Source organism: Liolophura sinensis, chromosome 7 (genome assembly GCF_032854445.1).
Source record: "Liolophura sinensis isolate JHLJ2023 chromosome 7, CUHK_Ljap_v2, whole genome shotgun sequence".
Taxonomy (NCBI): Eukaryota; Metazoa; Mollusca; class Polyplacophora; order Chitonida; family Chitonidae; genus Liolophura; species Liolophura sinensis.
This window is the reverse complement of record NC_088301.1, coordinates 14228003-14241162: the sequence shown is the minus strand read 5'-3', so window position 1 is coordinate 14241162 and position 13160 is coordinate 14228003. Positions and strand designations below refer to the sequence as shown.

The 13160-nt window shown below is 38.7% G+C and overlaps 1 protein-coding gene across 1 annotated transcript in view; it reads left to right on the top strand.

The window, feature by feature from the left end:
• The first annotated feature begins 661 nt into the window (after window positions 1–661).
• The window catches only part of LOC135470256 (digestive cysteine proteinase 1-like), a 14309-nt gene continuing 1810 nt past the window's right edge, over window positions 662–13160 (top strand). The window contains 10 exon segments of the mRNA XM_064749079.1: window positions 662–797; window positions 4115–4255; window positions 5118–5290; window positions 6993–7230; window positions 8428–8620; window positions 9664–9829; window positions 9831–9858; window positions 10923–11014; window positions 11357–11518; window positions 12921–13135. Of these exon segments, the coding sequence (XP_064605149.1) occupies window positions 743–797; window positions 4115–4255; window positions 5118–5290; window positions 6993–7230; window positions 8428–8620; window positions 9664–9829; window positions 9831–9858; window positions 10923–11014; window positions 11357–11518; window positions 12921–13135 (1463 nt within the window). The 5' untranslated portion in view covers window positions 662–742.

Below are 13160 nucleotides of genomic sequence, written 5' to 3'. Positions count from 1 at the left end.
AGGAGCACAAGAGCGCGAGTTAACTTTCACAAGGGACATATGTCTATGCTGTTTTCATAATAATAATAATTAATCTTAACAAAAATCAAATGGAAAGAATTGTTAGACGCATATTCGTAAATATGGTTTGGCGCGAAAATGGGCCTAAATTTCCGTTATGGAGTTTGTATAAGCAAAGTCAACTTCGGTGACTGTGTTGTATGTGTTTGTAGGATATTTACCAAAGAAAAAACCTAAACTCTCAAAGACTGACTTTCTTTGGCGCATTTTTAAATCATATATTATAAGTGATTAATCAGAGGCAGTGCATGTATGGCGTGTTCGCTTACAAAATCATGACTCGTGACAATATATAACGGATGTATATATACCTACATGATCATATCACGTCAAGGTTCAAGTTGACCCCCTTATAGCTTGACTACATGTATACAAGTTAATGTCAAAAGACAGCAGAAGGCTCAAGCAGGTTGTACAATGAAATTTAAAAAAAACAACGGATCAAAAAAAAGCTTAGGTAACTTTCAAAAGAAACAATCTATACAATGGACAGAACACAAAATAAGTTACATTTTTTTCTCAAGTTGTCTTGACTTATATTCAACAAGTAAGAATCTTGAACTGAAATAGGCCTGTATAGAATTACGCCGGTGAAGCACGTGCATGTTATAACACTTAATATTGCACGTGTTTTCAAAGGTGAAACGCCCTCTTGCGATCCCGTGAATCACATGACACAAAGATGGCGACGGGAAGGATGATGCTGTTGGGCGTGCTGTTCTCGGTCTTGCTTTTGGGTAAAATTGTGTTTTTGTGTGTGTTTCAGCTTCAGTACAAAATTCAGTAATATACTTCAGAAAGCAAACAGGACATTAAATCCCTTGTTTTTCATTCGGGTGCATAGCATAGGCTATCAGCGATGGACCGGTACAGTCATTGCACGCCAATTACGGTTTTAGTTCTCGTATGAGCTGGTTAACTGGTTTAAGGGTGTCCTGATGCGGTTTTCATCAGAAAATGTACATTTCTGTAATTGATTGCTTCTTAATCCCAATTTTACACAGCACAACAATCAGCCTTTCAAAACAAACCTTCTATTGTCCAACCATCTTGACAATGAAAGGCTGTTCTCGATGACAAATTTGCCGATATCAGACATTACTACTAAGAGTCGCCTGATGTCAGATATCTGCAGATTTTTTCCGACCATATGTTGGTTTATGCTGAACATAATCCAGATAAGCATCATTTAACATTGAATATGTACAACATATATAAACCCCTAGTAGTAAGGATGAATTATGTTCAAAGACATAGGTATGGGCTATATCATCCATGCATCTTTGTATTTCTCATATCTGGGGCTAATATAATATAAAATAACAGATATATATTAGTCCCAGCTTATACATACATATGACCTGTCATGTAAAACAACCCTCAAGTGGTAACGTAGGGCACCGCACACCACCCCACCATGCAGTTGCTTTTGGAGAATATCACATTTTTTATATTACTAAACAGCTAAATAAAGGTAACTGACATAGGTCATTAACTTTGAGTGATTAATTTGACTCGTTTATTGACACTTCATGTGTTATGGGGATTATTTTGATGGGTTGGTGCGCATGCTGGCTGCTTCTCCGGTCGTACGTGGGAAGGTCTGCCAGCAACTTGTAGATTGTCATGGGTTTCCCCCGGGCTCTGCCCGGTTTCCACCCACTATAATGCTGGTCGCTGTCGTATAAGTGAAATATTCTTGAGTACGGTGTAAAACACCAATCAAATAAATAAATAAATAAAGCAAAGATATAGTCCGATACAGATATGTACATTTTCTGACAAATTCCGCCTCACAATCAGGATACCCTTAAAACATAAAGAGGAAGTAGGGGCTACACTGACTTGATGAAGAAAAAACACAGTGTACAGGGTGCACTAGCCTGTTTTCATGAAAACCATTTGGATTTTAACACATTGACTGCTGGCTACAAGATAACTGGTGCCAGCATGTGTTGGTTATCCTATACTATAATATAACTTGTACTAAAACACACGGAGACATTTTGCACCAGTGATCGGCTGGCAATGGCGATAAAACAAGCGGGAAACTTATGGCAGATTTTACAATACACGTGCTAAATAAAAATAATTGTTTGGACTGTATCATGTATATTTCAACATGTATGTTTCAACATTTTCATTGGACTTCCTCATGCAGCATTTATGAGGGTGACCCAGGCTTACAAATCATTCAGGTGAACACCAACTGTCAGTTATTCAGTAAGGTGGTATGCTTTGAAGCATTTGTCAACGTATAGCACTTATTTTTCTGGACAGACATGACACACATACTGACTTTATTTTCTCTGGCCTGCTTTTGCACATACAGGACATGGCCTAGTTAGTGTCAGTTTCTTTTTGGTGTTAAACAATCCAAGGAAGTGGAATGTGTCCATAGGTACTGGTACGGGAGATGAACGACAAACTTTTGCAATAGCGTAACCTAGGAGATAAACTGTAACATATTCTATAAATTTCCAGAGTTTCATTTGGTTATTACGAGGGTTTTTGTTGTACAGTTGTTTTGTTGTTCATGAGACATATTTCCGTGATATCAAGCCCCATCTTTTTATACCATCAGAGAATCTTACGTAGGGCACTGTAGTATGACTAGCATCTGGTCAGATCTGTCTATAACAGACATTCCCGCATTGTCATAACCTACCATGTCAATTTTGATGCAGGTTACTGATGGTGAAAACATCACATTTGTCCCATTTACACACAACTACTGAATCCGAATGCCTTCATGTGTACTTTCCCTTTTTCAACTTTTTGCTTACACTTCCATTAGATTTTCTTTACGGTCGAAGCGTAGTGTTCCTCATAGGTAAGGAGAGCATTGAGTTCACTTGACCCACAGAGTTGTAATGAATATCTATAAAGATAACATGGCCTTTAGCTGGCTAGTCAGACATCAGATCTAACACAATAATTGCTGAGTGTTCCAAGCCATCATTGTCATCAACACCCTTTCCACAATATATGTTAGCTTTCAAACCCAGGCCCCTAGACTCACATAATATTTGACTCACATATTTTATACAGCTGGATTCCATGTTTGTGTCTATTGTTCATTATATATTGCTACAATAACAACCTGCCACGCCACAACACCTTGGACTCGCCTATGCTTTAGTTCTTTCCTGGGATAATAAATTTGCTTCATGGTGTTGTTGAAGTGATCTAAGACAGGTTGCGCTTTGTATAGTCTGCCTTCAGAGGGCTGTGTGTTCTCTGCAAAATGTAAAAATCTCAACAGTAACTCAAACATGTTAAAGACAGGGGTGGAAGGAAAGAAAGAGGAACCAAATATGTTATGACTGACAGTATGACTACCCTTTTATTGGGAATAGATTTGACACATAATCTGCTGTCTGTGAATTGGTGTTGTGTTATTTGCGAAAGAATGAGTGGTTGTTCTTAGTGATTTTATGTGGCAAAACTTAATATTGTTTTGGTACCTGACCTTGAAATGTGCAAGTCGTGAACCCTGAAAGTTCAAGTGGAATGGATCAATTACTGGTTTGAGGGAGACTAACAAGTTAAATCTCATGTCTTAAGTTGAAGGTGGTCTGGCCCTTGGCCCTAATTCCTCAAAGATGTCATACACGTATGGTAATTGCACATATATGACAGTGCTGTGGTATTAGTGACATACAACAAATCATACAACAAATGTACGATAAAAAATTTTGTAGGCCGCTTTGTGGAACTGACCCTGTTACATTAAATAACTACTAAGCAATAGTGAACAATAGCAAGCCTAGAAATAACCATGTAGGTGCCTGGCAGTTGTGGAAAAAACCCCTTTGGAGGAATTGGTCAGATCCGTATTTAACATACTACGGTGACCATGGTTACTAGTCATCTTGTCCCAATAATATGTAACACATCAATATGGGTCTTCCCACTTTCTCTAAATCAAAACGCCAGACACCCTTTTGTTAGGCTTGGTTTGGTGTTTTTAGAATTAAAATCATTTTTTTTTTTTTAAATCAGTGATGTATGCCTATACATATATATATATATATTTTGATGTTGTTTACAGGCCTTAGCCATGGGGTGCCAACATTCTCTCCCACATATACAGTTGTGGGTGTACTCAGCTTACCTTATGCCGAGATAGAGGAGCCATTTATGGCTTACTTTGACAGCAAGAACAACCGTAGCCGGATTGATTACTATGATGGTAAAATCATTTATCAAGATTTTATTAACCTCTTGTTATGATTTACCGGCCCTGATGGCACAGTTGGTAGAGCGTCTGCTTCGGGGACAGTAGATCCAGGGTCAAAGCAGGAAGCGGGGGAGCACACCTAAGACCTTAAAAGAGGAAGTTATAGCTTCCTTGCTTGGCGTTCAGCATTAAAGGGATAGTGCGATGACTGGTTGACCCGTATCAGTATAATGGCTCGGGTGGAGTGGCCACCAGTATGTCATCTCACTGAAGTAGCACTAAATAAAAGAGCGGTGGAAATCTGTCCTGCAACGAGGAGGCACATCACATGCACCCTGAGGACTCCTTTCCCGTGTACTAATCAGTCCACTTAATCTAGCTCATCTTATGCTGGCTTGTGTTGGAAGATTTGTCCAGTATTTGAGATGGTTTTGTTGCCGCAAGTTCTTCCAGCAGGATGCATGACTAGCATCAGTTAAGCAAAAATTCTCTCATTTGAAAACTCTTAACTTAATATGCATCATTAACAAATTATATAGCATATTATATATGGTGCCATTTTATCCTTCAAAAGGTATGCTTTCTGTTGTATCCTGAAATTGATTTCCATTTCAAGAATTTATAGATTATATATATAGGTTTTATGCTTTTACCTTTTTATAATGCTGTCAACAGAATCTTCTTTTTTCTGTTGCCTTCTGATTATTTTTCCTCCAGTAAAAATCAAGTAAGGTCTGTACAAGAGTTTTTTGAGCATGGCTGTGTGATACTAAACTTGGGGTCAGTATTTAAACCCCAAAGCTGAAGCCATGTCTTCTAACAAATTTTATTATTTCCTTCTGTTTAATGCTGAAGTTCACTTATGTTTATCTAGGCATGGTGGTGACCATCCAGCGAGGAGACAAAGGCCAATATGGTGTGAGCTACAAACTGGCCCCGATGACCACTGATAAAGTCCGTAACAAGAACATGTGTTTCCAGGTGAATGGCACCGCAGATGCTGCGGTCACTGTTCAGACTGCCCTGCCAGATTTGTCAGAGTTCAAGGTAACGTGGATGAGTGGTCCTAATACTTGTCTTATAGTTACAAGAGCACACTGGTTGTTGGTTCAATCCCAGGCTTGGACAGTGTAACATTTCATGTTGTTTTTTGTACTTGAGCCTGGTAAGGCCTTTAAAATGAGAATCAGTGTGGCATTATGTACCCAGGGGTAATCTACAAGCAGACAACAGGGCCAGTATGAACTACTGTATAAAGTTTGTCGAGAGTCTTCAGAGATATTTGTTTTAGCAGGTGTACTGCTGTATATGTGAATATGTGAATAAAGTTCCACTGATAATATCATTATGCATTGCTTTAAGCATGTACCCTAATTCTTCAAGCTTTTCAACTACCACTTCTCGTCGTCATATGACTGAAAAAAAACTCACTCAACTACCCCTTCAACCAATATTTTGAAACTTTTTGAGAGAACAGTGCTGGGGTATAGAGAAATAATCTGCACAGATTTATGAAGCATGCATATTTAATGACACAAACAAATCATATTTAGCATCATTTTAGCATATTCCTAATTATCATATGCATAACTTCTACTGAGCAAATGTGCTAGTGAAAAGGCTGAAGATTTATATTGTTGTATAATTGTTGAATATTATTGAAGGTAGCCAGGAAAAGAAGAATTATGGGCCTGTAAAAGCTTAGAAATTTGGGCCTGCAAAACCTTGGAAATTTGGGCCTGTAAAAGCTCAGAAATTTGGGCCTGTAAAAGCCTAGAAATTTGACACTTTAAAATGTGTACAAATCCTTGAATATGACGTCAACCCTGTTGTATCAAGATGTTTGTTAGAGATCACTGGCTATCCACCAACTTGGCATACACTTTGACCTAGCACTTAGTCTGTTTATGAAAATATATGTGTGACACTTTGAAAGTTTGTCAGTTACGATGGTTTAGTAAACTCAAGGCACTCATGTTTCCTCCACCCGTTCAACTAACTGCTATGGCACAGGTGAAATGTTTTTGATTTCAGCATTAAGCACCAGTCCAAAGGAATTCTAAAAGTCATGCTAGATAAAAGATGCATGAATGGAAGAGTTTATTTCTGTCAAATTGTGCAATCTGCTGTCAGTACATGTATATGCAATTCCATTTTTTGTACATGAAAACAGTCAACCTATATAGATCAGCTGAAATTATATATAAATAATTTACGTTTTCAAATTTACTGGTTGACTTAAATAATTTTTCAAATATTGTGACTTAACAGCAGAAAGTGATGAAGCTCTTTTGAATTTGCATTTTAAACAGTCACATACATAGCAGTCCTCCAATGTAAAATTGTTTTTATGATAGAGTTGTGGCTATCAATATTAAGGTTGTGAACAGTTGATCTATGATACTCATCAAGGTCTCTCAGCAACGTGCAGATAAGCGTGGGTTTCCCCCCGGTCCCTGCAGTGTTTCCTCCCATCACAATGCTGGCTGCAGTCATACAAGTAAAATATTACAGGAGTACAGCATAAAACGCGAATCAAATAAATAAATATTATGGAACACATCCATATAAAGTGAAATATTCTTGAGTATGGTGTAAAACATCATCAAATAAATAAATAAGTAAATAAATAAATAAGATAGGTATTGAACTCTGTTTTTAACACTAATATTTCATGTTATTTAAACATATTTAAAACATATTTAGTTTTCATATGGTTCTGATACAGAAACATTTCAACTTTTGACAGCAAATTGCAGGTGAAACTGTGGAAGGAGTTCAATGTGATGTTTGGCAGCTGGTTCAAATGCGGGGCAAGAAAAAGAACACATACACCATGTGGGTGAAAAATAAGACCCAAGAGCCTGTTCGCTATGAAATGATGGGTTATGACTCGCTGTTTGGGTCTCACTACGACAAGTACTACATCACCTACAGCAACTACCAGACTGAGAATATTTCAGAGTCACAGTTTAACACACCAACAAGTAAGGAGGAAAATGTGTACTGTAAATCTTCAAACTTTTCGACCTCTAAAGCACTTTTTTCATTGGAATTTATGTATACCATTTTTATGAAAACGACATAAAAAATGATGTGTTTGTGTCACTAAAGATGCAAGCTTCATAAAACTGTGCATATCATTTCCCTACTCCCCATGGTTCTCTCAGAAAGTTCCGAAATATTGTTTGAAGTGGTGGTTGAAAAGGTTGAAGAATTAGTGTACACAGCTTTTGGGTTGCTGTAATTCTTCTACCCTTTTGCATGTTTGCTAGTTTTTATTGAAGATCATATTCAGAGGGAGTTATTCTGTGTAGACTGATAAAATTACACTTTTTGTGAAGCCCTTTCATTGGCCTACCCAACCATTGTAGTTTTGTACACAAGTCCTGAAAGGTGCATACCATAAACCTTTAACCCTTTTGTCATGTAAAGTACTTTTATCAGTGAAATTTATGAATGCAGTTTTTATCAAAATGATGATGAAACAATTCGTTTGTGTAACTGTAAAGATGCAGGGTTCGTAAAACTGTGCAGATCATTTCTCTACACCCCATAGTTGTCTCAGAATGTTCCGAAATATTGGTTGCAGAGACAGTTTAAAAGGTTTAAGAATTAGGGTAATTCACACTGAAACTTACTGTTTCGAATACGAAAAGGAATTAGGGTAAAAAACAACTCTGGAACAAACTTTTGCTATAACTTGCTAAAAGCTACAACAATAACATTTTCTTTGAGATCAGAACTTTATGTTAGAAGATGAAAATGTTAAAATCTGTCTGTCAGGTCAACTTACTCATCTGTTTAGTTTAGTTTAGTTTAGTTTTACGCTGTACTCAAGAATATTTACTTATACGATGGCTGCCAGCATTATGGTGGGAGGAAATAGGGCAGACTCCAGGGGAAACCCACGACCATCCGCAGGTTGCTGGCAGACATTCCCACGTATGGCCGGAGTGGAAGCAAGCATGAGCTGGACTCCAACTCAGAGCAACTGCATTGGTGAGAGGCTCCCGGGTCATTCGAGAATATATCTGTATCCCATGTGACAGTCGTTGCCCAATGAAAAGCGGAGTATTTGGTGTGATGCTAGTGATAGAATCACTACCTGTTCAAAAAGGAAATGAGGATAAGTCCTTTATTGAAAGTCTGACAAACTATGTGGAACTTGTGTTGCCTTGCAGACCTGACCTGTGGAGGATTCCCCGGCCCGGGGGTGTCAGAGAGAACCATCCTCATGAACCCCATGAGGGAGTACATCCACAACGATGACCGGCACATCCACCAGATGTTTGACACCTTCAAAAAAACCCACGGGAAGGTCTACGATGACAAGGAACACGCCAGACGTGTAGCCCTCTTCAGGAACAATGTCAGGTATGTGCATTGTCTTTTTGATATCTGGTTTTTCAGGTATGGGACTTGTTTTTTCAGGATTGGGACTGCTTTTTTCAGGTATGGGACTTTTTTCAGGTATGGGACTGCCTTTGTTAGGTATGGGACTGCTTTTTTCAGGTTTGGGGACTGCTTTTTTCATGTGTGGGACTTTTTTCAGGTATGGGACTGCCTTTGTTAGGTATGGGACTGCTTTTTTCAGGTATGGGACTGCTTTTTTTTCTTTAGATCATAGAAAATCAATACATACATTTTTTTTTGACAACAAGGTGTCATTGGGTGTGTACATATGGTGTGTCTTCTTGGGACAGGACGAGTCCATGCTGCCAAAGTGCTACCACTACCACTGCTGAAGACACCAGTCATGACACTCACTCAGTCACATTTATCTAGCATCGTAAGGACATTTTAACCATTAGGCCACTGAAGTCGTCAGTTTTATGGGCAGATAAAATCTTTTTTTTTTATTGTCATCTGGATATCCAAGAATGTTTTAAGTGATTTTGACCACCATCGTAAGATTAGAAAATTCTTGAGTCTAGAGTTAAACTAAAGTCGAATAATATTCATTTAGTTACATGGTTACTCAGTGAATTGAGTAACCCTCAATTCAGCACAGAAGACTGATGTACGTAGGCAAATTGCTTCAGGGATGGGACTGATGTTTTCACAACCTACCTTAATTTCTCAACCTTTTCGCATATGAAAGAACATTTTTCAGCGCAATTTATACACCTTTTTAAGTTTATTTGATTTTGGAGACAAAATGGTTGGATTTGCCAATTTCAAGGCATCACAAAAAGTATAATTTTATCTGTCTAAACAGAATAATGCCCTCAGAATTTGCTGGAATGAACACCTTGAGAACATGCGAAAAGGTTGTAGAATTATAGTAATAAAGGAAGATAACCCAGGCATATATCTGCTACAGAACACCTGACTATTTTTGTCCAAAGAAAAATGTAGCATTTTGTCTGATGCAAGAAAGAAAAATAAATAAATCTTACAGCGGTTTGATGTTACAGGTACATTCATTCCAAAAACCGCCAGGGGTTAACCTACAGCCTGGCTGTCAACCACTTGGCTGATAAAACTGACATGGAGATGAAGATGATGCGTGGTTATTATTACACCCCCGGGGATCACGGAGGACTACCCTTTAACAAGTCACAGTACAGCCTTAAGGATCTGGCCGAGCCAGGTAGACTGGAGGTTGTATGGTAAGAAATCATAACCAGTGTAATGAATTTACAGGTAGGATACTTTTGTGACCCAGGAGCTTCTCACCAATGCGGTCGCTGTGAGTTCAAATCCAGCTCATGCTGTCTTCCGCTCTGGCCATACGTGGGAAGGCCTTCCAGCAACGTGTGGTTGGTTGTGTGTTTCCCCCGGGCTCAGCCTGGTCTCCTCCCACCATAATGCTGTCGCATAAGTAAAATATTCTTGACTAAGGCGTAATACACCAATCAAATAAATAAAATAAATAAATAATACCATAAAATACAAAATAAAATTGTTGTTGCCTGATCAAAGTAAGGTTATTTGGTGTTTGTATTAAAATGGGGCTGGAAGCCTTGAGAAATAAAGGATGCTTTATCTTTACTTTATCAAAATAAAGTTGTCTTTATTTCCCAAAATTGGGAGTATGATTCAGTAGTAAGGTGCTCGTCTCATAGCCATTGCCACACAAAGAGCAGGTTCTATCCTGGCCTTAGGTAGGGAATTTGTATTCCAAGGTTGATTCGCTTTGTGCACATTAACTACCATAAAGTTTGAGTTCAGTTGAGTTACATGTAACACATTTCCACCAATGAAGTGTCAGAACAAAGGGGCTGTTGTGACCAATCAGAGGGTCCCTCTTATGCGTTCAAGGCAGACTTGATGTCACATGATCATGCAACACTGATTTTAACGGGATACAGAATGGATGTTGATTGGGTGACAGTTGAGGTAGGGTTCCCTGGGTTAAACCCAGCAGCCTTGGTCACTCTTGAATAAATGTAGCACACCTAAAACTTAGGCCATGCATGGCCTTGGCTTGCCTATCTCTCACAACAGCCAATCAGAATCAGTTCTGTATTCCTTTAAACGCAGCATGATGTGAAGATAGATTTCATTGGAGGACCTAGTTAAGACCAAACTTGTAACTGGGTTGTACTGGTTAAGGCATTGGATGCAGTCAAGTGGTTTCCTCCAGCGAAGCAAGAGCCTTGACATTGTAAAGGTGCTCTGCGTGATGCTACATGTATGTGATGTAATTAATGGTCTGTGTTTTACCTGTCAGGTGCTGTGACCCCCGTGAAGGACCAGGCTGTGTGTGGATCATGCTGGAGTTTTGGGACAACTGGTACCATTGAAGGGGCGTATTTCATCAAGGTGAGGGAACAGAATCTACTGTAGCCATTTTAGCTTTAGTTTGATATGTTAGTCTTCATCAAACTTTTCACATATGAAAGAGCAACTTTCAGCTCAATTTACGAATTGTTTTTAATTTATTTTTGGAGATTAATCTTCATCTATAGTTGATCTACAATTTCAGATCTTCACTAAAGTCAAATTTTTTTCATTCTTCACCAACGTGCAGAAGCGTGCTTATCAGCTGGTTACTAAAGGATTGGATATTTCTACTGTGGTCTGTTTTTCCTCTGTTTCTACATACTCTATAACATTAACAGAGAAATTGAAGAGGTGGTATTAATTCCAGCTGTGTCTTTTCAGACGGGAATGTTGGTGAGGTTGTCCCAACAGGAATTGATGGATTGCTCCTGGGGGGAGGGAAACAATGCCTGTGATGGGGGAGAGGACTTTAGAGCCTATCAGTGGATCATGAAAAATGGAGGGTTGACATCCGAAGAGCAGTACGGGCAGTATCTGGCCCAGGTAAGGATGCATGAATAGTTTAGTTCTTAGCTCGCCTGTACGAAGCAAGGCAGGTATCGTGGAGACACTTCCTCGTCTAAGGTAAGGTGTGTAAATGAACATACTCAGATGGAAGGTTAAGCTTTTTATTTTGGCTCCTGTGTAATGGGCTCTCATACATGGATTGAAGATTAATCTTTTTTTTATATATTGCCAACTTATTTTTTTATGCCTTGTTATTATATCTTAATATCCTGTTTAGTATGTGACATAAAGAAGTACAAAAAAGGCTTCTCCGCTGTCATTTTGGAGGCATAAAATAACTTTAAGCAACAGTTTTTCTTATGGGTTGTACAGTAAACCTGTACAGTAAAAACAACACTGTCGTCTTGATATTAACAGTGGTGGCTATCAAAACTACTGGGGGTGGGGGGGGGGGGGAGGGAAGAGTCTGAATGGGTGGGTTTGTGACTGTGGGTTTGGATAGGGATGTCCAGCATTGCCAGTAAGTTCATCGATGACAGCATTTCGGGGAATTTCCGACCATTGATAGAAAATAAGAATGAAATGGAGGTGTTATTCCCACATAACACAGTGTACCTCAAAAACTAAATCCTTGCAAACCTTGATACTTGTTTAAAAGTATATATTCAAGATCTGATAGTCCTTGAAAAAAGAGGTCTTTTTTGATATGTCTCTTGAATATCATTATTGCTGTATGTTTGAAAAAAAAACATGGAAATAAGCTACCGAAATAGTATCCATGCCCACAGGAAAGTTTTACTTCCTGACATGTGGAAATGGTTCTTGAAAGTCCTTTAAAACCATTTTCTTTCATGGGTCTGAAGCCTGTCCAGAGGTCTTGTTCAATTATAGTATAAATACATGTACATCTAAAACCTAGCACACTGATGGAATGGTTGACGGTAGTGTTGTGTAATTCCCTATTACCATACAATTTGAATGAATGAATTTGGGTGGATGGTGAATTTGTAGAGCCAAAATTTATGATTTGGCTTACATTAATTCCTCAACCTTTTTGGCATACGAAAGAGAATCTTTCTGTGCAATATGTGCACATTTTTAATCTGATTTTGGAAACAAACCTACATTGGTTAGATGGGCCAATTTCAGGGCTTACAATTAATTATATAAGTAATGCAAATGTGATTGCCTTTACTTGATGACATTATTGGAGAAAGTTGTTGATGGAGCCACGAATAGATCAGTAATACTGCCCAGAAATTTGATTCCTGGATGGAAAACTTATTTTTTGGTCTGCAACGTAATTACAGTGTCATTTTTTCCCACCATTTTCTAAGCCCACAATGCATTTTGTAGGTAGCTCAGAAGCAGGTTATGACTTGATCAGGTACATACAGGTATTCAGCATGTCATTTTTAAATCTTGTGCTCCTCTACAGGATGGAAGGTGTCACTCAAAGCAGGAAAAGATCGTGGCAACTATCTCTGGCTACGTGAATGTGACACCCTATGATTTGGACGCCCTTCGAATGGCGGTGGCCAAGCAGGGCCCTATTTCCGTGGCAATAGATGCGTCGCACAAGTCTCTGTCCTTCTATTCCAACGGGGTCTACTATGAGCCTAAATGTGGTATGTATGCCCACTTCCTACTAGGCAATAATGTGCTGAGGAAAACAAAT